Consider the following 25,273-nt stretch of genomic DNA (forward strand, 5'->3'; position numbering starts at 1 on the left):
CATGTGCTCCTCTCAAAATAAATAAGCTTATAAAATTTTTTAAAAAGAAGTAGATTATACTGATGTAAAAAATGGTCACAATGTAGTATGATGTGAAAAAAATTCATACAATTGGAAGTACAATAGGATTCCTTTTGTGTAAAATATGTACATTTATTTTAGGGCCATGTTATGTATAGAAATGTCTGGAAGTTACACATACCAAAATAGTACTGTCACTACCTCTGAGATGGGATTATAGTAGAGAGAAGAACAGGACTAGAGGGTCCATCAGTCAGGGTCCCAACAGTAAAGGGATGACAAACTCAGAATAATCTGAAAGGGGTCTATCTGTAAAAGGAATAATTACTAAATTAGTTGAGGCCTACAGAAATCACAGGGGATAGAACAGGAACCAGAACTAGCAATAACTGAACAATTATTGCTCTGGTCCCCAAAAAAGACAAGAGACAGAGTTTCCCAGAACCCAGGTAATAAAATGCAGGCTACCGTGAGAGGAGAATAAATATTCTGACTTCATCCTCCTTCCCTTCAATTTCTTCTTAAGGCTAAACCGTTACAGTAAGAAGCCAGAGGATCTGGGAGCTCTTTCCTTAGGGCAGAGAGCCAGGTGGAACAGGGTGGAGGACAGATCTAGAGAAGTAAACGGGAGGCAATCTAGCCCAGTTTTCGTATGCCTTTTTATAAAATTAATTACATAATAGAAGTACAATCTTTTCAGTAAAAATTAAAACGTTACAAAAGAAAGCTAAAACCCCACCCTCCATAATCCTGGATCCTTCTCCAGAAAGAATAATCTTTATTACCACCAGTATGGTGTGAGTCTGTTGTTGATGTTTTCTAGACACAGACATATACTCACCATACAATAAAACACACAAAATTGTTTAATGATGTGTTATTTGCCTAACCTAAACAGTAATTTTTTTTAAGTTTTCATTTAGATTCCAGTTAGTTAACTTGCAGCATAATATTAGTTTCAGGTGTACAATACAATGATTCAACACTTCCATAGAACACCTGGTGGTCATCACAAGTGCACTCCTTAATTCCCATCACCTATTTAACCATGAACAGTATTAATTATGACTTTCAGCAACCTTTCCTTCACCATTTTCAGTTACAAAATAATGCTCAAGAAGCCAAGACAGATGGTTTGATTCTCCTCTATAGTCTTTATATTCTACCTCAGTGGATCTCAAAATACACACACACACACATACACACACACACCCCACAATACCATCACCTAGAAATTTTTTGTGTGTGTGCAAAATATTAGGCCCTACCCGCTGGTAAAGTGATTCAAAAGCTTGGAAGGTGGTGTCACCTAGTACTCTTCCTTTTAACCAGCCCTGCAGATGACTATTACACAGTTTGAGAGCCACTACTCCACTCCTTGGCTACTCAAACCACTTCACTATCATCAGTAACCTTGCTAGAAATCTTCATTTTCATAAGATTCCCAAGTGATGCATAAATCAAGTGTGAGAGGTGTTGGCCTACCTCAGACCCATAAACCCAATCCTCATCCATATTACTCACACCCATCCACACACAGAGCATCTGTGAATGGTTTCTGGGGATAGAAGAAGGGAGACCAGCAGAAAGAGCACAGGTTTTTAATCTCTGAATTTGAACCTATCACTCCTGTGGGAAAAACATTAGCACTGCATGCCCTAGTTAGGCAGAGCATGTTAGCACTGTCATCTTTTATGCATGACAGATAGCGTATAACTACCATTTAACCACACTGGAAATTTAATGCTCTTTTCAGTGTCAATGTTATATCCTAAATTCTCATTTTTTTAAAAAAATAAGTGAATTTCACTTTTAACCCTAGGCAAAATAAAATTATGTAAGACGTGCTAACCTTTGTATGGCTAAGATTGTAATGAGAATCTATCATTTTAAGACAAACCACAGTGATATACCTTTTCTGTTCTAACAAGGATACCTTTACCAACATCCATTAGTCTACTTATCCTCCACTGCCTCGGCTCAGGCTCCACCTCCAGACAGCTTGGGCTGGAGAGGAGGGGGTGGATATGTTCCCAGAATTCCACCTTTAACTTCCTGCTGTCTCTCAAAGGCTCAGAAATTTTCTTTCAAAAACTGCACCCTAAGACCCCTGCCTCGGCCTCTCCTTTGGCCCTTCTCTCATCTTCCACCATTGGGTCTAAGGTCGGTCCTGAGTCAACTGCAAACATGTTGACTTAATCAGGAAATCTGCGAGGGCACTACATACACATTTGCGCTTGAGAAACACTCACTGCTCAACCCAGCCTGACTCAGACTAATACAACAATCTGCTTTTTTTTTTCTTTTTTAAAAAAGGCACTTCCAGTTTCACTTCTAGTTCCTACCAGGTTCATGCCCCGCCCTCCTACAACACAGCCCCCCTCTCTAAGCTTTTCTGACCCAGGAAGTAGCACAGACAATTCTGTGGAGCTCATACCCAATTTGACTTGCCTCTCCCTTCTTTTTTTTTTTTTTTTTTTTTTTTGCCTCTCCCTTCTTAAAAGCAATCGTGGAATCAGTATTTCTAAAGCCCCTTTGCAATTTGGTAATTTTTCTTCCACAGAAACAAAGTTTGAATCAAACCTTAAAATAAATTTAGGCAGTTTTAATTACACAGCACCAGGAAAAATAAATAATATTCTATCAAACAATTATACTTCAAAAGGAAACATGTACATCTCCAATGTTCTAAAGAAAGATTTTGCTATGGCAAAACTATATTTCTACTATTTCCAACTATTTATGTTAAATTAAAATCACTTACGTCAATTGAGACAGAGTTCATTTTTTTTTGAAGATTTTGTTCTACCAAAAATTAGACTCAAAGTATATACAGTATTATCTAAACATTCTAGAATCAAATTCTGACTCTTGTTTTGACCTTAACATACAATTTAATAACGTCATGAGTTGCACACAAATTCATTTTAAGAAGGCAGATCTTTTACTTGTTGCCTTTGTTGGTTTTTTGGTTTTGTTTTTTGTTTTTTTAGCACACAATGGTAGCTTTTATTTAAAGTTCAAAAATATCATAGAATAGTAATAATTTGTTTTCAACAATATATGTACAATTTTTAAATAGAAACATTGGATAATTAGATCACAAGAGTTCATGACTCATTCTTGACATACAGCAAAGGCAGTCAACAATGATTTCCATTAGAGCCCCCAAACATAACTCTAGAGTTGTTCTGAAGGTAAGATTCTTAAACTCCAAAAAGTAAATAGGTGGAAATGCCTCAATTATCTGAATTAATCAGTCTTTGCCCTGGCTGAATAGAAAGAATATCTTCCTCCGATGAACTAATTCCATATCACTTAGGAAGCTGAAAAGCAAACAGTTCATTTTTCCTTTCTAGGTATCCATAAGCAAAGTAGGAGAAAAAGATTGTTGGCAGTGCTCCACTCAAAAACAGGCCACGTTCCAAAAGTCTGTAAGTACTGTACCTGGTTTTGACCTTAGAATCTCATTTTCTCACAGCACATCTTCTAAAAGGATGGCTCACCAATGCCTATTAAGCCTACAATATAGATGAAATGTTAGAAACACCATCCATAACTGTTTATGAGAAAATTTACTCAATCTCAGATTCCAACTTAGCAGTTTTGAAGTAGCTCACTTGGTAACCACAATACTATATTATTTTCCTCAAATAAGCCACTGTCTCAGACAGCATCAACCCCACACCAGGCTCTGCAACTAACACCTGAAATGTTCATATTCTATGCTACTGGATTAAGAGATATGCTTATGCTTTAGCTTGTGACAAACCAATTTATTATGGAAATTAAGTAGGCTAAAAAGAAAAGGCTAAAATGAAGTCTAACATCCATTCTTGGATGGATGATATTTGGGGGAAGGGTACCCATATCCACAAAAAAGATGAAATTCAGAAGTTCCTCTGAGTAGGGTCAAATTTTTCCGATAATTTTTTTTATCTGCGTAAGTGCCCAAACAAGCCCTCAGTTAAGACCCTACTGTTCAGGATTACAGAATATGAGAGATTTTCTAAGAAGTAATTTAAATATGCCTGTTCTAATGTAAATCCACCCACCCCAGTGCAGGTACTCCTACTCTTTATGTAAAAAAGTAATGAATGACTTTTAAATATCAATTAAATAATCTTAATGCAGTAATTCAGAACTTTAAGAAAAGAGATTTCTCAGGAGCAAAGGTAAAACTAAAGACTGCAAATTCCTTTCAGTGGCTAAAGCAGTGATCACCTTTGCTTACATTCAACCTTTTGTTACCAAAACTAACTCCTAAGTCTGCTGGAAAAAAAAAAAAGAGAGAGAGAGAGAGAAAGAGAGAGATGTAGTAAAGCATGATGGCTAAAAATATAGACTCTGGAACTAGACAGCTTCAGTTCATATCCCAGATAACACTCTTAATAGCTGCATCCTCTCTAGCAAGTTATTTAACCTCTCTCTGTTCCAGTTTCTTCATCTGCACATTAAGGATAATAATAGCATCAACCTTAGAGGTCTATAGTGCAAATTAAATGAATTAATCCACGTAAAGCACTTGGAACAGAGCTTTGCACACAATAAGTGACAATTACCATCTAGACATTTAAAAAGTGGGCTTTGGAAAATCTAAAAGCCCTTAAAGCTAAAAAATCAAAGAAAAAAAGATGAAAAAGTGATGGACATATAGACAACAGGGTATCCTATTTCCTTGGAGAATAATATTCATGAGGAAGAATAGAGATTGAAATAATGAAGACCTAATTATGCTGGTCTTGACTACCAGACCAAAATAATTTTTTTTTATTTTTTAACGTTTACTCATTTTTGAGAGACAGAAAGAGACAGAACATGAGCGGGAAAGGGGCAGAGAGAGAGGGAGACAGAATCCAAAGTCGACTCCAGGCTCTGAGCTGTCAGCACAGAGCCCGACGCGGGGCTCAAACTCACAACTGCGAGATCATGACCTAAGCCGAAGTCGAACGCTCAACCGACCGAGCCACCCAGGAGCCCCTAAAAATTTTTTTAATGTCTATTTATTTTGATCGAGAAAAAGACAGAGAGAGAGAGAGAGAGAAAGAATTCCAAGTAGTCTCCACACTATCAGCACAGAGCCTGATGTAGGGTTCAATCTCAAAAACTGTGTGGGATCATGACATGAGCCAAAATCAAGAGTTGGATGCTTAACCGACTGAGCCACCCAGGTGTCCTGAAAAAATATTTCTTTTACTTAGAAAATAACCACTCAAATTTTTTATCTGGTTAGGTCTGTGCTTTAGCAACATTAATTATCATGGTTATATATCACCACTATTAATGAAATTTTGATGTTCTCTGCCCTCTTATTAACAATTTGCAGATCCAAAAATGCATTTGTTCTGCTACCATACTGTCAGAATCTATCAGTGAACTGTTGCATATCTGAATTTTACCCGAAATCCTCACTGTGCCTGGTACAAAGTAGGCATTCAATAAATGTTTTATCACTTAGTGGCCACCAGAGAGCAGTAAAGTAAGAGTCAGAGGTTAATCTCCAAAGGAAATGTATATTATAAATGACATGAAGTAGACAAATAACAGTTTACAATTAAGCTAAAATAAAGTCACTGATAAGCACTATATTTGCCTAAAACATTGGCGAGGTTGGCTGGGGGCAGGGGGCGGGAATCAACCTTACTTCTCATTAAAAGCAGATAAAATGGAGCCTTGTGTACTTTTAAATCTCATAACCTTTAGCTGTCAAATTGGTAGTCCTTTCTAAGGATTATATGGGCAATATCTTTGTAACAGACTACCCCGTAGTCTTATAGGAAGATAAATTTAAGGTAGATTTCTTCAAGATATCTGCATTCCCACGTTCCTTGCAGCATTATTCAAAACAGCTAAGATAGGGACCTATGTGTCTGATGATTGGATGAAGGAAGATGTGGTATATATGTACAATGGAATATTATTCAGCCATTAGAAAGAAGGAAATCCTGCCATTTGCAACATCCAACAAATGGATGAACATGGAGGACATAATGTTAAGTGAAACAAGCCAAACAGAGAAAGACAAATACTATACAATCTCACATGTGGGCTCTAAAATAATTAATAAATAAATAAATAAATAAATAAATAAATAAAATTGTTTTTAATTTAAAAAGTCAAACTCATAGAAACAGAGTAGAATATGGTTACCCGAGTCTGGAAATTAGGGAAAATGGGGAGATGTTGGTCAAAGGGCACAAGCCTTCAATTATAAGATAAGTTCTGAAAATCTATGTATATCATGGTGACTACAGTTAATAATACTGTATTGTATACTTGAAATTTGCTAAGAGAATAGATCTGAAACATTCTCTCTCACACACACAGATAACTATGTGAGGTGATGGATGTATTAATAAACCTGATTGTGATTATCATTTCAAAATGTATTCATATGTCAAATCATCACATTGCACACTTTTGTCAGGGGCCATGCTTTTAGAAGAAGGGCCAGCTGACAGTAGCTAAAGGTTTCCATATATAGTACACGTGATCACCCTGATTGCTTCACTCACCACAGAAGTCAGTGCTAAGCTTAACAACAAAAAGGGTCTTTTCCCTTCACCTTGCATAAAGGACAACTGGAATCCACTATCCTAAAGTCTACTGACCTCTGCAATTGTTTGGTGCACTTCGTTTTAAAGAAGCCATGTGCCTTTTTTTTTTTAATTTTTTTTTTTAATGTTTATTTATTATTGAGAGACAGACGCAGAGCATGAGCAGGGGAGGGGCCGCGAGATGGAGACACAGAATCTGAAGCAGGCTGTCAGCACAGAGCCCGATGCGGGGCTCGAACTCACAGACCGTGAGATCATGACCTGAGCTGAAGTCGGACACTCAACTGACTGAGCCACCCAGGCGCCCCTGGTGCACTTCATTTTAAAAACACAAAAAAGTTTGTTTGAGACACTAGTCAGAGTAATATATGAATAGTTAACATACTAAGAAGAAAGTTTTCATTAAAAGATTGCCAACACAGCTTGGAAGCACACGACATAGATGGTTGATATAAAAGTTTATTAAGCACATATCCCCACACTGATTTTTTTTTTTTCTCATGGTGGTAGGGGGAAATTACCTTCCCAAAAATGTCAGTCAGAGCTTACTTTTAGAAACAAGCAAAAAAAGTAATAAGTTATGTATTTGGAGCACCCCTAGTAATAAGTTATGTATTTGGCTTTCTTGGGCAATCAATCATTCTGGCAACAGAAACATAAAGCAAAGTAGACTGGGATTTCTACATACCTTCTTCTAAAGTAGTTTTCGGTTACAATTTTAGACTTAAAAAAAAAAAAGAAAAAAGACCTAAAAAAAAGTTCCGGCTGTCTTATGCTTTTTAAAGCTTCAAGTATCTCGCAAGTATTAGAATGTAAAAATCTGAAATGCATTCACTTAAATACATTCCCATCAGCATTACCAACAACACTCCATTATCCATTTTGGTACTGACTCCAGATGATTTTTAATCCCGGCTGACTTCTCCCTACCAACAAGAACTTGGATACCATCTTTACCCTGCCTGCCCCCATTACTTGGTTGTGCTTGGGGAATTATAATTACAGTGATCCCGCCTTTAGAACATCCTCAGAGCACAAAGCCTCTTTGTATGATTGGGGGTGAGGGGGGCGACTTCCAGGCTCCACAGCAAAGGGTGGGTGGTGTCAACACAGGCAACAGAGAAGGAAGAGGAACTGGAGCCACTATGATGGCCCTCGGGTCTGGCTCAATATTGTTGGAGGGGTTTTACTTGAAGGTGCCCGGCCGAATGGTTCTGTAAAGCCTCTGTGCCCCTCACATGGGGAGAGGAGGGGCAGGGCTGACCTGACAGATGGGTAGATCACCACCAAACCCAGAAGACCAGGGAGCAGAAGGAAGCGTGACAAAAGAAAGAACGAACTAGCTGAAGCCCACAGCCTTTGTGCCGTTCTCAGTACCTCAGGTAATGAAGTCTCTGACAATGAAGGCTATCACCCCAAGGTTATCTATACCCCAAAGTATAGGTAGTGGTATTATGACACCCAGTAGGTACTCAAATATGTATTGAGGCACAGATAGGAAGACAAATTCATTAAAACAATTTTTAAATAAGATAGCCTAAAAGCCAAATGAAAAATACTTTTGTTAATTATGAGACTCCCAACTCCTATTTACAAAGCAGTTACAAAACGGATATACTTGTTTTTACTTTCAGCCTACCCTACTACCTCAGTCTAGTCTTCAAAACTACTCACTTTCCAGTTCCATGACGGTAAAACAGATTTCAACCAAAGATCAGTAAGCACTATCTTCAGACACTGAAATCAAAGGTGCTGAAGCAGAACGGATACAGACAGGTACCTTTCAACTCAAGGAACATCCCAAAAGTACTATGAAATGTACTGCTATTTAATTGCTTGCTACTGTCTTCCAAGCATGTATTTCTTCCTCTTACCACTTCTTCCCTCTGCTTTTTCTTTCAACAGGGTCAAATTATTATACATATCAAAACTCACAATCTCGCCCTTATTTCTACACATACTTTAACACAAAAAAGCAGACAATACAGTGATAGCTTTCCATATCACGATTGGAGGAACTACTGATAAACCCCAGTATAATCCGATCATTCTCCTCCTCCACCTGCCCTACGTCACTCCAGTTAAGTGTTCTAAGCAGTCCCTAAAATAGTACCAATATCCATTTAAACAGAACTGGAAAAAATTCAAACTGCTTTGGGTAAGGCCTAAAGGTGAGAACTGTTTGTTTTTCTCGTGTGAGCCTAAGACTATTTTTGTTAAACATTTTTAGCTTTAAGTATATTTTCTTCAAAAAACCTCCTCCAAAACAGCAGCAAAAGCACAATGGAACTCTGTAACCATCACCCTCAATCATGTTTAAAAATAATAATAAAGACAAGAGAAACCACTTCAAATGTACCTCTCCCTTGAGCCCACAGAACAGCACTCTTCCATGACAACTGTTCTGAAAAACACACTGCCATTATTTGCAAAAGCAGTAGGAAGTCCAGTCTTGTCCTTGGTTGAGCACTACCCCCTCCCCTCTCTCCAAGAAAAAATAAAACAGCAGGAAGCGTAAACAACCACTTAATGGAAAATACAAATGGGTAAATATTTTCAAAATTGGCTAAAAAGCCTCAGGTCTTCAGAAATTCAGGAATACTAGCGTAGGGGGAAATAGGAAGAGAAAAATACCATCGTATTTCCCCCTCAAAGTGAGCACTGCAAGAATGCAAGAGCAAATGGGGTGGGGTGCATAGCTACTTTCTCTTCTTCAAGTACCAGATGCTGTTGTCTTTTTAATATTTCTCTCTCATTCCGTCTTTTCATAAATAATGGTATTTTCAAAAAGGGGCATATTTCTCTAGCTCCATAACAAATTTTTACAATTTTAAGCTGAAAGCCTGGTACAACTGAGCATGGTGATGAAAAGCCAGGGGCGGGTCCCTTCCCTTGAAAAGTTCACGTGGGGAAAACGCTTGGAACTCAAGGCCCAAAACTGACATGCCCTCTTCACAGGGTCCACAACTATAGACGGCACAGTTATACACAGACCAACAAAGCTGCAAGGCAGCTACTTCACGAAGCACCTTGGTGAGAATCTGAAAAGAGTGCCCCCTCTTCTGAGAGGACACACGTCCACGCGAATTGCTCATTTTGAGAAGTGGAGCACAAATGAATTTGCACTCCCACTTGTCACCCAAAACAGGTGACTTCGGGTTGGGCACAATCTACACAACCTCACACAGCAGCCCTGCAAAAATATGGGGTCCCCAAAACCTGGGGACACACTGCCCTTTCAAGGTAGGTTTCCAGAAAGAACCTTACCAAAGGCAAACAAGCATTTTACACATTTCATTACCAGAAATCCTATTTGTTAATATAAATTAATTCCTAAACATATTAGGACTAGAGCAAAAAGGGTCTGGCAGAGAAGTAAAACTAGCAAATTTGGGAGAAAGGAAACTTCCATCTTGAGGTGATAATCAGTTGTTATTTAAGACCCTAATCTTTGACTATACGTTCAAATAGCTGAAATTCAAATGCATGTCATAAGCTAAGGCACTAAAAGAATCTCTACCATTTGTAGAGAAAGGTTGGATCACATACATTTACTATTGGGGATTTCCTTTCTCCAAATCTGCTGGTTTTCCTTCTCTGTTAGTGCACCCCCCCCCTTTGTTTTTTTTGTTTGTTTGGGGTTTTTTTGCTCCTATCTTAACTATAAAACCCCATATAGTGAGCGACACAAGTGGTTAAAGTTTGTAAAACCTGATAAATAGCCCTGGTGGATAATGGGCCCCTTAGCTACCTGCATGAAAATAAGAGGAAGAGATGACCAGATTATGAATGCCTTCACATTCAACAGCTTTCAACCCCATCACTCTTTTATGCCCTATAAAAGAGCGAAGTATCACATGGGTCCAAATTAGTCCCAGTTAGGCAGGAGAGGCAAGAGAAGGCAGCCTAGGGCAAAGCTAAAATGGAGTACAGCCCAGAGTCAGGAGCCTAAGGCAGTGGTTCTCAAATTTTAGTGGTCATCAGAATCTACTGGGGAACTTTGTCAGAATCAGATGTCTGGGTCCCTCCCTGCAACAGATAAGTTAGAACGTCCTGGAGCACTTATATTTTGACAAAGCTCAAACTGCTGACCTAAGTCCACCAGAAAGTTTAGAAACACTGGGAAATCCTCCATGCCTATCAGCAGTTCCAAAATAAAAGTCACCCATCGCAATACCAGGCTTTGCAGGTCAGAAAGGGGTGAGAAAAGGATCACCAGCCTGCAAGTCTAACAGGCTGTGCTGGACTGGAGTCTGTGGCAGAAGTTTCATTTTTATGGGACAAAATTCCTGCACTCGATAAATAAGAAAATGCTCTGCATGTGAGAAATATTTCAAACATCTGAAAAATATTTAAAATAATATATTGAATATCTCTGACCCAACACCCAAAATAAGCAAATCCTAATTTGCAATTATCTGATTCAGGTTTCTTGGTAATAGAATATTAGATATAATTAAAGCCCTTGGTGTACCCCTGTCCAATCCCATTCTTCATCTTTTCTTCCCAGAGATAATTTCTACTCTGAATTTGGTGTTAGTTGTTACCATGCATGTTTTTATACTTTTACGACATAGGTACATAGCCCCCAAACCATATTATTTTGCATGTTTTCAGATTTTATACAAGTGCAAACATTTTGTAAGAAATCTGTAACTTGTTCCCCCACCCCATATTATGTTTGTGAGATTCATTCATTTTAAAGCATGAGGCTGTGGTTTATTTTTCACAGTGCTGTTAAGACTCAATTGTGTGGGACTATCTAACAATTTATGCATTCCTCTTGTTGGTGGGCATTTGAGCTGCAATGAGCATGCTTATACTTTTTCTTACTTATTTTCTTGGACGACCATATTACTTCTTAGACGCAGAAATAGACATTTTGGGTAAATAGGTATGTTAGCCCTCCAACAAGACATCGCTACACTACTGACCAAGGTAGTTGTATCCATTTACATTCCCACTAGCAGTAAATAAAAGTTGATTTCCCCACAACCTCACTAACACTTGATTACCACAGCATTTAATTTTTGCCACTCTGATGGGTGTGAAACAGCACCTCCTTATTGTTTCAATTTGCGTTTCACTAATTAAAATCTTTGACCAGTGAATTTTCATGCTTTTATACATATTTGTCAAATATATGTCTCAATTTTTTAAGAAAAATTTATCTTGTCTAAATCAGGGCAGTTCTTCCAGAGCACGTCCCCATCCCCCAAACACCCACCACAGCTGGAAAGCCGAAGTGCAGGAGGGCAGCAAGAAATCGGCTGACTTAACAAGGAATCATTTCGGACAAAGGGCCCTAATTAATGCATTTGCTAATTAGTCTTCCCCTTCCCTCTTTTGTCAAGCCTTACTTCCAAGACAATACTATGGGCCGACAGCCTTAGACCAGGAAAGAGAATGCGGGTGGGGAGTGCAAAAGCCAAAACATTTATATAAAAGTACTACAAATGTCTTTACTGGAAGAAAATGAAGTGATTGCAGACCAGTACCTATTACTCAACCTTGTAAGATACCATCCACCTCTAACAGACTCCTTTCAAACCCCTGGCTCCCTCTTTGAAACATCCCAAGTTTTCTCTAGACTAGACACGGCGCCCCTCCCCTCAGCAACCCTTTTATCTCCCTTCCCCCACAATGACTAAATATCCTCTTCTTTTTCCCCATTCTACAGCTTTCTGAGCTCCACAGGACACTCTCCATTGCCCTCCCTCTCTCCTCTAGAACTCCCAAGTCCTCTCCTTCCCTTTCCAAGATATATCCACTACAGTAAAAACCACCCACCCCAAAGAAAAATGGGAGTCCCTGCAGCACATGGCCCCAACATGCCAGGCTGGAGGGTGACTTGTCCCAATCATCCCTGCTTCCTTCCCCTTCACGCCTCCGATAGCTGTTCTCCAGGGGTCCTCCATGTGTGACAGATCCAGACCACCTGGAAAAAGACTCATTCGGCCTTCTGTAGCAGAAATGCTTTTACTAGGGCCTTATACGCACTTCTGTTTTGGGGCACGAACGAAACTCGTGCCATTTCATGAAAACAAACACCTTATAGGTGTCTCCACAAAAGCGGGAAGGCCTCCCTATTAATCTCAGCTAGATTGGTTTAGTCCGGGCAGTGGTGGGCAATGTGGCCTGGCAGAAACCAAACAGTCCCCATGATGAGAAGTTTCCGAAGCTCTGCCCCATTCACTCAAGAAAGCCCTCCCCCAGGAGGCACACCCCCCATCCGAATCTCTCCCCTCTGAGGCTCCCCAAATCGGCTCCCCAGAGTACCCCCCAAGCCCTCAAAGGGGCCCCTGCTCCTTCTCTCCACCGCGCAAGAGATCTTATCCCCGAAGCCTACCTAAAAAGCATTGGGTGGGCGTGCCTAGGACCAGGGCCTAGAGCCCCCTCCTCCGGGTCAATGTCTCTCGGGTCCCGGGGGCTAGGAGTTCTTCCTCCTTCCAGCCCCCCGTCCCCGACTCGGGGCCCGCTCCGGCCCAGGGTGGCCCTGGGTCCCAGCCAGGTTACGGCTCTCACCGGCTACGTGACCTTGGGCAAGTCACTTCCCCCAGTAAGCCTTGGTTTCCTCCTCCGCCAAGCGGAGACCTAGAGAAGTCCTGCCCTGCCCACCCTAGGGGAGGGGGCTACCCACCGGGTAGGAAAACGCTTTGTGAGCCGCTCGGCGCGGCGGGGACGCAGAGCTCACAGGGTATCCGGGGCCGGACAAAGCTGACCCCAGACAACGCTCCACCCCCTCCGCGGGGCCGGAAGGCTGGACCACACGCCTTTGGGCCCCCCACCCCCGAAAACCAACCCACGCCCCTCCCCGCCCGGCCCGCTCCGGGACCCCGTACCTGCTCCCGGCGCTCGGCCGCAGGCGCCGCCACCCTGGGAGCCCGCCCGGAGAGGCCCGTGGCCCGGAGGGCTGAGGCGGCCGGCAGCGGCTGGCTCGGGCCGGGGCGGCGGCGGCGGGGGGCGCGGGCGGCGCAGGGGCCCTAGCTCGGCGGCGCCCGGCCTGGGAGACGACGACTGAGGCTGGAAGTGCGCGGCGGCCGCAGCTGCTGAGGCGGCGGCGGCGACCGCGGCGGCGGCGCTTCCGCTCATGGCGGGGGCCGCGGAAAGCGGCTCCGACTGCGACTCGACTCCGGCGGGCGGGCGCTGGCTGGGCCCGGGCCGGCGGCAGCAGCAGCGGTGGCGGCGACGGAGGCGGCTCCCGGAGGGGGAGGAGGCGGAGCCGGGAAGCGGCAGCGGCAGCGGCGGCGGCAGCGGCGGCGGTGGCGGCGGCGGCGGCGGAGGGGGGGCGGGGACGCGGAGGGGGCGGAGACGCCGCGCCGCCGCGACCAATGGGCGGCCGGCTCCTCAGCCGCCTCTCCGGGGCCGGGCGGGCGGTGCCGTAGGGCATCCTCTGCTGCGGCGGCTCGCGGAGGCGGGGAGGCAAAGGGCCGCCCGCGGGAGAGCCCTGCCCCGGGGACTGCCCCGCCCCCGGTCCGCCTCCGGGGCACAGACGCTGGCCTCCCGGGCCGGGCCTCGCGCCACCCAGGCCCGGCTGCGCCTGAGGCTCAGCTGCGCGGCTGCCTCGGGCGCCGGTGTTTGAGTCAGTGAGTTTGCCAGGGGCTCGACCCGGGTTGCTGCGGCTCGCCGGCGCGCCCGCCCGCCGTAGAATGGCCACCCATTCTACGGCGAGTGCAGCCTCGGCCTCCCTCCTCCTCTCCCTCACACTATATCCAGTCTCCTCTCCCTCCCTCTTTTGGCTGTTTCCTCAAAGTTTTTCTTTTCCAGACACTTAGAAGAGAAACTCTCTCCCCTTCTTGGGCTATATGTCTCAGTGCTAAATCAGCGGACTCAGAGGGGACAGAAGCAGAAACGAAAGAGATGGAGATGCGCTGCCTTCTCTGAATTTAAAGACCCATCTTGAATTGAACAGAAGCCAGCCTCCCTCAGCCCTGGCCCCTCGCCCCTTTCTCCTACTTTCTCTTCCTCTTTCTTTAAACGGCGTTGTTGTTAAAAAGCTTACAGGAAACCATCTAACCCAGCCGGGCCTAGTCTCAAAAGAGAGGCTGGGAGGTGAGGAAAGGCTTTTGAGCTGTGCTGACAGTGTTCTAAGAGAATTCTGCAGATTCGCGATCCCCTTGGACGCCCTCTTCTCCTTAGATGGGATATTATTGGTCACTGAACCCATTTCCTTTTCATATTTTTCTGACTTTCATATCAAAGACTCAACCACGTGCACTCCGTGCTAGGAGTGCCGTTAAGTACAGCCGTGTGGGTGAGGGTGCAGCTACACTGCCGACTAAATCATTTCCACAAAGTGTTATCCTCAGCCTTTACCCACATGCAGCCACCAACAGGGAGCCGAGTAGAGAGAGAGCAAACTACAAGTTGACAAAGCACCGTGCTACGGTGGTAGGCTAACCCCATGAGAGACAAGTGTGGATGAATCTGTGGCAACTGACGTTTTAAATTCCACCTTAACATTTACTAGGTACATCATCTTTCATCATGCAATGCTAGGCACTGGGGATACAATGATTAAGATACAGTCCCAGGCTTCAAAGAGTTTACATGTCTAGGGGTACCTGGGTGGCTCAGTCGTTTGAGTGACTTCAGCTCAGCTGATGATACCGCGATTCATGAGTTCTAGACCATATCAGGCTTTGCGCTGACAGCACCTAGCCTTCTTTGAATTCTCTGCCTCTCTCTCTCTCTCTCTCTCTCTCTCTCTCTCTCTCTCGCTCTCTCTCGCTCTCGCTCTCCCTCTCGCTCTCCCTCTCTCCCCCCTCCCCCCACCCCCACCCGCGTGCTCTCTCAAAAATAAATAAACATTAAAAAAAAAGTTTACATGTCTCCTTGGAGGATGGTGAGATAAATTCTTAGAAGTTAAGAGCTTAAGGGTGACTAGAAGTTTACCAGGCGAAACAGGCTGGGGAAAGTGGACTGGGAAGACATTAAAAATATAATTGGGGGGCGCCTGGGGTGGCTCAGTAGGTCAAGCGTCCGACTTCGGCTCAGGTCGTGATCTTGCGGTCTGTGAGTTCCAGCCCCGCATGGGGCTCTGTGCTGACAGCTCAGAGCCTGGAGCCTGCTTTAGATTCTGTGTCTCCCTCTCTCTCTGCACCTCCCCCACTCACACTCTGTCTCACTCTCTTTCTCTCTCAAAAATAAAATAAACATTAAAAAATTATATATATATATATATATATATATATATATATATATATATAATTGGCCAGGGGCTCCTAGGTGGCTCAGTCAGTTAAGCTTCCCACTTTTGATTTCCACTCAGGTCATGATTTTAGGGTATGTGAGGTAGAGCCCTTCATGGGCTCCTCGCTCACATCTTGGAACCTGTTTGGTATTCTCTCTCTTCTCCCTGTCTCTTTCTGCCCTGCCCTGCTCGCACTCACTTGCTCACCCTCAAAATAAATAAACAAACATTAAATATATATATGTATGTATGTGTATATATATATGTATGTATGTGTGTGTGTATGTGTATATATATATGTATATGTATATGTATATGTATATGTATATGTATATGTATGTATATAATTGGCTAGGGACGCCTGGGTGGCTCAGTCAATTAAGTGTCTAACTTCGGCTCAGGGCATGATCTCATAGTTCTTGAGTTCGAGCCCTGCATCGGGGTCTGTGCTGACAGCTCAGAGCCTGGGGCCTGCTTCGGATTCTGTGTCTCCCTCTCTCTCTACCCCTCCCCTACTTGCGCTCTGTCTCTCTTTCGTTCTCTCAAAAATAAATAAACATTAAAAAAATTAAAACACAAAAAAGAGAATATGATTGGCCAAAGGACCTAGTATTTCCTGAATCCCATCCTTCACTTTCTGGTGGTAGGTGCATATTACTAGTTAGGGTTTCAGTCCTAATGCCTACTGTAGAATGCCCATAAACTATGGTATTCTGTCTTTTGATAGGTCTTGGTAGCCTATCAAATTTGAAAGCCCAAATCCCAGTTTCAACTCTTACAACTCAATTTGGTCAAATGCCTTTCCCACCAGCCCTAGAAGATAAGGGACAGGCAAGCAGTTTAATCCAGTAACCAAAGGACCCCACTGAGGCTGCCTTGCTGACCAGGAGGAAGCAAGGGAGAGGGCCAGGTTAGGCCCTGGGCCACCTCACCTTGCCAGTTAAAGGGTGCAAAAGAAAGAATGGAACACATTCATGTGTGTTGTAACATTTATCTCTGAAAATGTCCATCCTTCAGCAATGATCAGGAAGAGAGATGAGCATGATGTGTTTAGGGAACCACAAGTTTAATAAGACTGGGGCACAGCCTGGGTGATAAGTGGGAAGAAGAGACCAGACTGGAGAGCTAGGAGGGTACCAAAAGACCTTGAAGAGTCTTGAGTATCATGTTGAGGCATTTGAACTTAAGTAACGAAAGGGAACAATTAAAAGATTTAGTGGGAGAAGAAAATAATCAGATTGGATTTGGGAAACACTGGCTGCTGTATAGAAAATAGATTGGAGGGGAACAAGAAGAGAAGCAATAAAACTGGCTAAGAAGCTATTAGGCAAGGGACCAAGCCGACCCAAACTGAGGCAGACATGGTAAGATTACAAGTGTATTAAGGTATTATAATCACCAAGATACAGCTGTCAAGGAAGATGGGAGAGCGTCAAGGATGAGAAAGATATATTTGGCTTGGGCAACAGGATGATAGTAATGCCGTTCTTGAAGACAGGGGCTACCTGGTGAGGAACAGAGAATGATGATCCTGGTTACATCAGTTCATTTCTAGGACCCTCACTTTCCTCATACACATAAGGCAGAAGGGTCGCTGCTAGACGATTACTAATGTCTTTCTGAGATTGGCATCTAGAGATTTGCAAAAGAGAAGCAAGATAACAGAATTGCCCTTTTCATTTTTTTGTTTCTATTTTTTTTATTGTGGCAAAACATACATAATAGAATTTTACCATTTTAACCATTTTCAAGTATACAATTCAGTGGCATTAACTACTGTCTTAGCTTGGGCTGCTATAACAAAACATTACAGGCTGGTGGCTTCAACCACAGAACTATATTTTCTCACAGTTCTGGAGGCTACAAGGCCAAGATCAAGATGTCATCATGGTCAGTTTCTGGTAAGAGCTCTCTTGCTGGCTTATAGATGGCTGATTTCTCACTGTGTCCTCTCATGGTGGGGAGAGAGATATAGAGCAAATTCTCTGGTGTCTCTTCTTTTTTTTAAAGCTTTTTATTTATTTTGAGGAGGTGGGGGCGGGGGCAGAGGATCTGAAGCTACCTCTGTGCCGACAGCAGAGAGCCTGATGGGGGGCTCCAACTGAGCCGAAATCAGACGCTTAACTGAGTCACCCAGACGCGGGTCTCTTCTTATAAGGGCACTAATTTTAAAGGCCCCATCTCCAAATATTATCACATTGAGGGTTAGGACTTAAACATATGAATTTGAGGGGAACACAATTCAATCTATAGCAACTACATTCACAGTGTTATTCAACCATCACCATTATCCATTGCCAGAACTTTTTCGTCATCCCAAACAGAAACTCGATACTTATTAATCAATAACCTTCCCATTCTCCTCCTCCCCAGCCCCTGATACCTCTATTCTACTTTCTGTCTCTATGAATTTGCCTTTTCCAGGTACCTCACACAAATGGAATTATATGATATTGGTCCTTTTGTGTCAGCTTATTTCCCTTAGCATACTGTTTTCAAGGTTCAAGTTTCAACCATGTTGTAGCATGTATCAGAATTTCATTCCTTTTTAAAGCTGAGTAATATTCCATTATATATATGTATATATATGTTGACATATATCTCTAAATATATATGTATATTTATGTATATGTATACATGTATATGTATGCATATATCTATTTATATATCTATTACCTATATATAATCACATGTTGTTTATCCATTCATTCATCAATGGACATTTATGTTGCTTCCATCTTTTGACTGTTATGAATAATATTACTATGAACATTGGCATACAAGTATCTGAGTCCCTGCTTTCAGTTCTTTTGAATTCCACCCAGGAGTAGAATTGCTGCATTATATGGTAATTCTATACTTAACTTTTTGAGGAACCCACCAAACTGGTTTCCATTGTGGCTGCACCATTTTACATTCCTACCAGCAATTTCTCCACAACCAATTTCCAATTTTTCCACATCTTCATCAACACTTGTTATTTTCCATATGTATATATACATGTATATATATACACATATGTATATATACATGTATATGCATATGTATATATATGTATATATATGCCATCTAATGGATGTAAAGTGGTATCTCGTTGTGATTTTGATTCGCATTTTCCATTTCATTTTCACATCCAGCACATATATTACTTGTATTTGTCTTCCAGTATGGTTTGCAAATGTTGTTTCTTGTTTTGTCTTTTGGGTTTTTGTTGTTGTTGCTGTCGTTTTTTGGAGGGGGAGGGAGTAGAGGAGGGGGATTACAAGAAAACACTCAAAGAGTTACATACAGAAAAATTATAACACAACAATAAACATCTAATAGTATGTAAAACCAAAAGAAGAGCAAGATAGTCTTGGCTACACCACAGAATAACACTCTGCAGCCTTAGCAACTGAAGGACTCCAGATAAGGTAGAACTCAATGATAGTTGTAACCATGCCCAGCAAAGGCAGAGGAAATAGGAACACCAAATGGAAGGAGCTGGAGCAGGAAATGATGAATTTAACTCGCAATATCACATGACTATACTCCTTCACCAGCACACACAAACACCTGTGAAACACCTCTAAGGCCTCCCTGAAACACCTAGGGGTGTGTACCTCAGGGTGTGTTTGAGAGCAATAGAACGCATGCTGCTCTTTTTTCTTACTGTTACAACGCTAATAAGCATAAGGTTCTATTTCCTTAGGCTAGATTCCTAAAAGAATTGCTATGTCTAGGCGCCTGGGTGGCTCAGTCGGTTAAGCCTCCGACTTCAGCTCAAGTCATGATCTTTGTGGGTTCAAGCCCCACATCGGGCTCTGTGCTGACAGCTCAGAGCCTGGGGCCTCCTTCAAATTTTGTGTCTCCCTCTCTCCCTCTGCCCCTCCTTGCTCATACGTGCTTTCTCTCTCTCTCTCAAAAATAAATAAAAATAAACATTAAAAAAAGCCAGAGTTGCTAGGTCAATGTTTTTAAAGGTTTTACTTTCCGAAAACTATCACAATTTATTTATTTAATCATTTATTTATTTTTACCTAAATATAGGGGATTGACTTGATCCTCTTCCTCACTCGCAAAACTTCTCACATTGACTTTATTTATTATTCTCTTTTATCCGTATTCTCCAATCTCATTCCCCTTTTCCACCATAGGAAATCATTCCAGTATGTTAAGTATATATCTTTTTGTTTGTAGATGTTTATTTAAAATGTGTATTATTGTTTTAGATTCATGTATTTTTTTTCCTTAAGTAAATAGTACTGTAAGATAGATTTTTTTTCTTTGTGTTCTTCCTTGCAGTAACATTTTTTTTTTAAGTTTATTTATTTTGAGAGAGAGAGTGCACACGAGCAGGGGAGGGACAGAGAGAAAGTGAGAGGGAGAATCCCAAGCACACTCTGTGCTCAGTGCAGAGCCCAATGCAGAGCTCGATCTCAGGACTGAGAGACTGAGACCTGAGCCACAATCAAGAGTCTGACACTTAACCAACTGAGCCACCCAGGGACCCCTGGAGTAATATGTTTTTAAGATTGAGTCCACTGCTTCTAACTATTGACTAATACTCTACTCACCACATTTTGCTTAAGGACTTCTTCAGTTATGGACACACAAATTGCTTCTCACAACCAAAAACAACACTGTGAACATCTTCATGTGTGGCCCTTATGAGAACGATGAGAGAATTTCTCTGGGTTATATATCCAGTAGCAGAATTGGATATTTTACAGGTTTTTTTTCTCTTTTATGTCATTTGATTTTCATTTTTTGATCACTGATAAGAATGCGTGTGTGTGGTGTGTGTATTTCTTTAACCACTGTATTCTTCCAGGAATTTTCTGATCACATCCTCAGCCCTATCCTCCATTGATTCTTTAAAGACTAATTTAGCCGGTAATTGATTGTAACACATTGAAAAAATGTGATACATGAGTCCACACATGAATCCACAATGATACTTGAAGAGAAAGAGAGAGAAGAAAGGGAGGAAAAACTCATTTACCACCAATGGAAACACTATGACACTAACTCCTTTGTCAGAAAATTGGTAATTAAAGAGAAAGAATGAAGCATTTAATGTGTCATTTTAGGAAGAAATTAGGTTCATCCCCAATTGATGAGGGAAAACTCTTCTTTGCAGAAGAATGTCAGCTAATAAATGTGGGACTGATAGAAATTCGTCATTTTGCGATCTCCAATGAGATAATTGATTCAGGTAAGAATCATCAGTGAATGTTAAACTGTTAAAAATAAAGAAAGAAAAAGGACAAATTTATCCTCGTATCTATATCCTACCACTCACGTGCACCAGGAACACTTCCATTTTGCCTTTGCTCCCACCACTCTATTGAAACTACAATGCTTGAAGGACAATACTGACTTCTCAATTGTGAAATACAAGGATCCTTTCTCATCCTCCATGACCTCTTTATGGTATTTGACATTAGTGGCCACCTCCCTTTTCTTGCAATTCTCTCCTTTCATCCACAAGAGACTGCTTATCTATTGCTGTGTAACAAACCAACTTCATATAAAATGGCTTAAGACAAAAAAAACAATGTGTTATTTCTTGTGGTTCTGCTGGCAGACTGGGCTCAGTTAGGTGGTTCTCACAAAGAATCTATTACAAGGTGGAGTGCTGGATGTTAGGATGTCCTTGGAACCACAGTAGAGGGGACGGCCATCTTGCCAGCACAACCCAATGAAAAGCCCCTAGTAGTGTGCCAGAATGAATTGGAGGTCAACCAATCACCAAGTGACAGCACGACCTGACGTGAAAAAGGGCCACCCGGACCTAAACCTGGAACTGCTGCAGCTTAAAAACCCCACCCCACCACACCTGGGTGCGACTTCCCTGACTCCTCTCTCTCCCTGAGTCATGGAACCTTGCCTGAGACCTTAGCTCCCAAATAAAGCCTTTGACTGCTAAAATTTTTTAGCCTCTGACTCCTATCTTTACCCTGCCTCACGCCTGACCCTAACACTGGAATCATCTGAAAAGTCAACTGGGCTAGATATTCAAGATGCCTTTCTCACTCATTTGTCTGGTACCTGGCTAGAAGCTCTGGGGGTTAGCAGGGCATCTCTCTCTCAATGCTGCTAGCTTGGGCTTCCTAACAGTATGGTGGTCTCAGGATAGGTAGATTTCTTACCTAGTGCCTGGCTTCCCCTAGAACGAATGTTCCAATTGTCCCAGGTGGAAGCTACCAAGCTTTTTATGAGACAGCTAATGGTCTCTTTCACACCCATATGCATCATCCATTATTTCCAGCAACGGTTTCTTTTTTTTTTTTAATAGTTTCATTTTTTTTTTAAGTTTATTTATTTGAGAGAAAGAGAGAGAGCATGAGTGGAGGAGGGGCAGAGAGAGAATGAGAGAGAGAATCCCAAGCAGGATCCACACGGTCAGCATGGAGCCCAATGCGGAGCTCAGACTTAGGACTCCACGACCAGAGCCGTGAGATCATGACCTGAGCCCAAATCAAGAGTCAGACACTTAACTGACTGAGCCACCCAGGTGCCCCCAACACCCCCAGCATTGGTCTTTAGGGGAGAAAAAGAACGTGAAGACGCTTCAAAAGTTGAGTATAAAACCCATCCATGTTTTTATTGTTTCATTTTTAAATACGTATGTATCCATATCTAACCCCAAAGCAATTTTTAAACACTCACTTTTTACCCAGGTTTTGAAAACATTTAACTTAATTTTCACAGAACCGGGAACTTTCCTTTTGCACTTGTATTTCTGCAGCTTACTTAATATTTAATTAAATAACGTAATTTCAGAAATAAATACAACTAACATAAACAAGTTTGGGGGCCATGTACCAGAAAGCAGCATATTGGCTGTGAATGTTCAAGCACACAGAGGCATAAATTGGTATACTGTACACATAGGGGATGGAAAGCATTAGTTAATCAGTTAAAGGAGTTCCTAACCTATCTTTTATTGAATCTTTTGAGTTGGAAGCAACATAAACCACCTCAAGAAACTTAGAACTTATTGGCTCTTATACTCTGAAGTCTGGGATAGATCTCGCATGACTTGATTCAGGGGCTCATATGACGACATCAACTCCCAATTTTCCTCCATCTCTCAGCTGTGCTCACCACCATGTTGGCTTCATAATGAGATTCTCTGTTAGTAACAAGATGGTGGTGGCAGTTTCTAGCACAGAAGAGAGAACATGTATTCCTCTCAGCAATTCTAGCAAAAGACTCCATACTTGTCATTGGCTGAGACTGGGTATGTGCCCACCTCGGTACCAATCTGTGGCCAGGGCAATGTGATGACCTGATGGATTAGGACCCAGTCTCATGCCTTCCTGGAGCCTTATGTAACTCCATGGACTGAGAAAAACTGCCTTGGAGTGTTCAAGCATGCTGTTATGGAAGTCCAGTCCTACGGTAACATTTGAAGGAAGAAACTATGTGTTGCCGAAGGGCAAGTATAACATCCTGTTCCTCTCTGTACTCCCACCCCACATACATAGTACTCTGCATGTTTCCTGCACAGCAGGCATTGCTTATTGTGACCTAAAATCACAAGCATCTTTCTCTTCATTTACTGTGCACCTTAAGGCAGTTTGTAGGAGATTCGCCCTTGGTGTACAACGTGCCAGTCCCCATTTGCCTGAATTTTGTTATCTTTTGATCTTTCATGTTGTCAAAAGGCCTCAAAGCATAGATTTGAATGGGGTTTGGACTCAAGGACTCACAGAGCTGGGCTCCATTGTAGAATTCCCTGAGTAAAGTCTTTCCTCTGTATCTCAAGTCTTGCGTGTTCCTTTATAATGCTGGTTATGGCAAGGCGGCTGTTTTAATTTCACCTTCTGGGTTTATACTAGAGCCATTTTTAAGGACTATCCTTGGGTCTTTCCCCTAGTTCCCCCCACCCCACCCCCCACCCCTTCCCTTGTCCCTCCCTTCCCTGCAGCCACAGCTGCCTGGCTCCAGGGCACTCAGACGGCACTGTCGCCTAGGCAACCCAGAAGGGGGCTTCAATCTACTGTCTCCCCAGAGGGGCTGGGCTGGCCCTGAGCCAGGAAGAGGCAGGGGGCAGGGGACCTGACTGGCCCAACGCAGGGCATGTCGGGAAGTAAACAGACCACTGGTGTGCTGCCCGCCAGAAGGGAAGAGGGAGACCAGGAATGTCATGGGTGTAATTGTCTGAGGGTTGTACAAGCAGACCACCACGGAGAATATGGCCGGCTATGAGAACAGGAATGGGACAGGAGAAAAAAGGCCTGATTCATCTTGGGCTCAGATCTGCAGTGTGGTGGTTAAATGGCTGAGGCTCTGTATTAGTTTCCTGGGTGCGTGACAACAAAGTATTACAAACTGGGTGGCATGAAATAGCAGAAATGTATTGTCTCAGAGCTTTGGAGGCTACGAGTCCCAAATCAAGTTGTCAGCAGAGCCACACTCCCTCTGAAATCTGCAGAGGTATGGTTCCTTGCTTCTTCCTAACTCCTGGTGGTTTACTGGCAATCTTTGGCCTTCCTTGGCTTGTGACTACCTAACTCCAAACTCTGCCTTTGTGGTCACTTTGATGAGATTTGGGGGGTGATGGTGGGGGTCAGAGCCAACAGCCAAGAAAGAATTCTTGAAGACATCTTTGGTGCAAAAAAGGCGGCGATTTTATTAACACATGGGGATAGGACCCATGGGCAGTAAGAGTTGCACTGGGGTTGTGAAGAGTGACTGATTACATAGCTTCAGTTTGGGAAGGGGTTAGGGACAGCATAAGTCTCTAAAGAATTTTGGAAGCAAGGTTTCCAGGACCTTGAGGGGCTAGCTGTTGTTAGGAAAACATCATTTATTACTGTTTAGTAAAACCTCAGTCATGAAATCCTCCAGATGTATATCAGGGGCCATATGCTTGGAGTATAACTGCCAACATATACTTGGGGGTTAAAGATAAAGGAGGTTTACAAAGGAATTCTTATGTGTCTAAGGAGACTCATAGGATCCTGGGCGGGTCAGGATAATGTTAAGCCACAATTCCCTTTCGTCTCTAGCAAAGTGTCATCATTGAGGCAGCTGAGCTCCCAGAGAGAGATCATCTACTTGTTTCAAGGACTTGTCAATGGGCCGTAGGCAGTAAGGGAATTTAATTTTTTTTTAATTTTTTAGATATTTATTTTTGAAAGAGAGAGAGAGCAAGGGAGGGACAGAGAGAGAGGGAGACACAGAAACTGAAGCAGGCTCCAGGCTCCGAGCTGTCAGCACAGAGCCTGACACAAGGCTAGAACTCACGAGCTGCGAGACCATGACCTGAGGTGAAGTCAGACGCTCAGCCAATTGAGCCACCCAGGTGCCCCAAGGGAATTTACTTTTTCATTTGCCTTTGTTTCCCACATCACCATGGCAAGCACTTAAACCCCCTCACATCTTGATGAGGGTGATATTAGGGGTCCAGGAAATGGAGTCTATAGGTTTCTGGAGGTTAGGCTATGGATAAGATTGCCTTTTTCTTGCAGTTTACTGAGTTGTCCGTAAATTGAAGGAGACTCCTGTC

General features: G+C 42.7%; 1 protein-coding gene across 3 annotated transcripts in view; it reads right to left on the minus strand.

Annotated features, from left to right (window-relative positions):
• Nucleotides 1-13,848, minus strand: part of RNF38 (ring finger protein 38) — a 129,496-nt gene extending 115,648 nt beyond the window's left edge. The window contains exon 1 of one of the 3 annotated variants that reach the window (XM_043566483.1): nt 13,421-13,848. In XM_043566483.1, the coding sequence (XP_043422418.1) occupies nt 13,421-13,670 (250 nt within the window). In that variant the 5' untranslated portion in view covers nt 13,671-13,848. The remainder of the gene's footprint in view (nt 1-13,420) is intronic. The other 2 variants (XM_043566481.1, XM_043566482.1) reach the window with 2 other exon arrangements.
• Between the last annotated feature and the right edge of the window lie 11,425 nt (nt 13,849-25,273).

The sequence above is a fragment of the Prionailurus bengalensis genome, chromosome D4 (genome assembly GCF_016509475.1).
Source record: "Prionailurus bengalensis isolate Pbe53 chromosome D4, Fcat_Pben_1.1_paternal_pri, whole genome shotgun sequence".
Taxonomy (NCBI): Eukaryota; Metazoa; Chordata; class Mammalia; order Carnivora; family Felidae; genus Prionailurus; species Prionailurus bengalensis.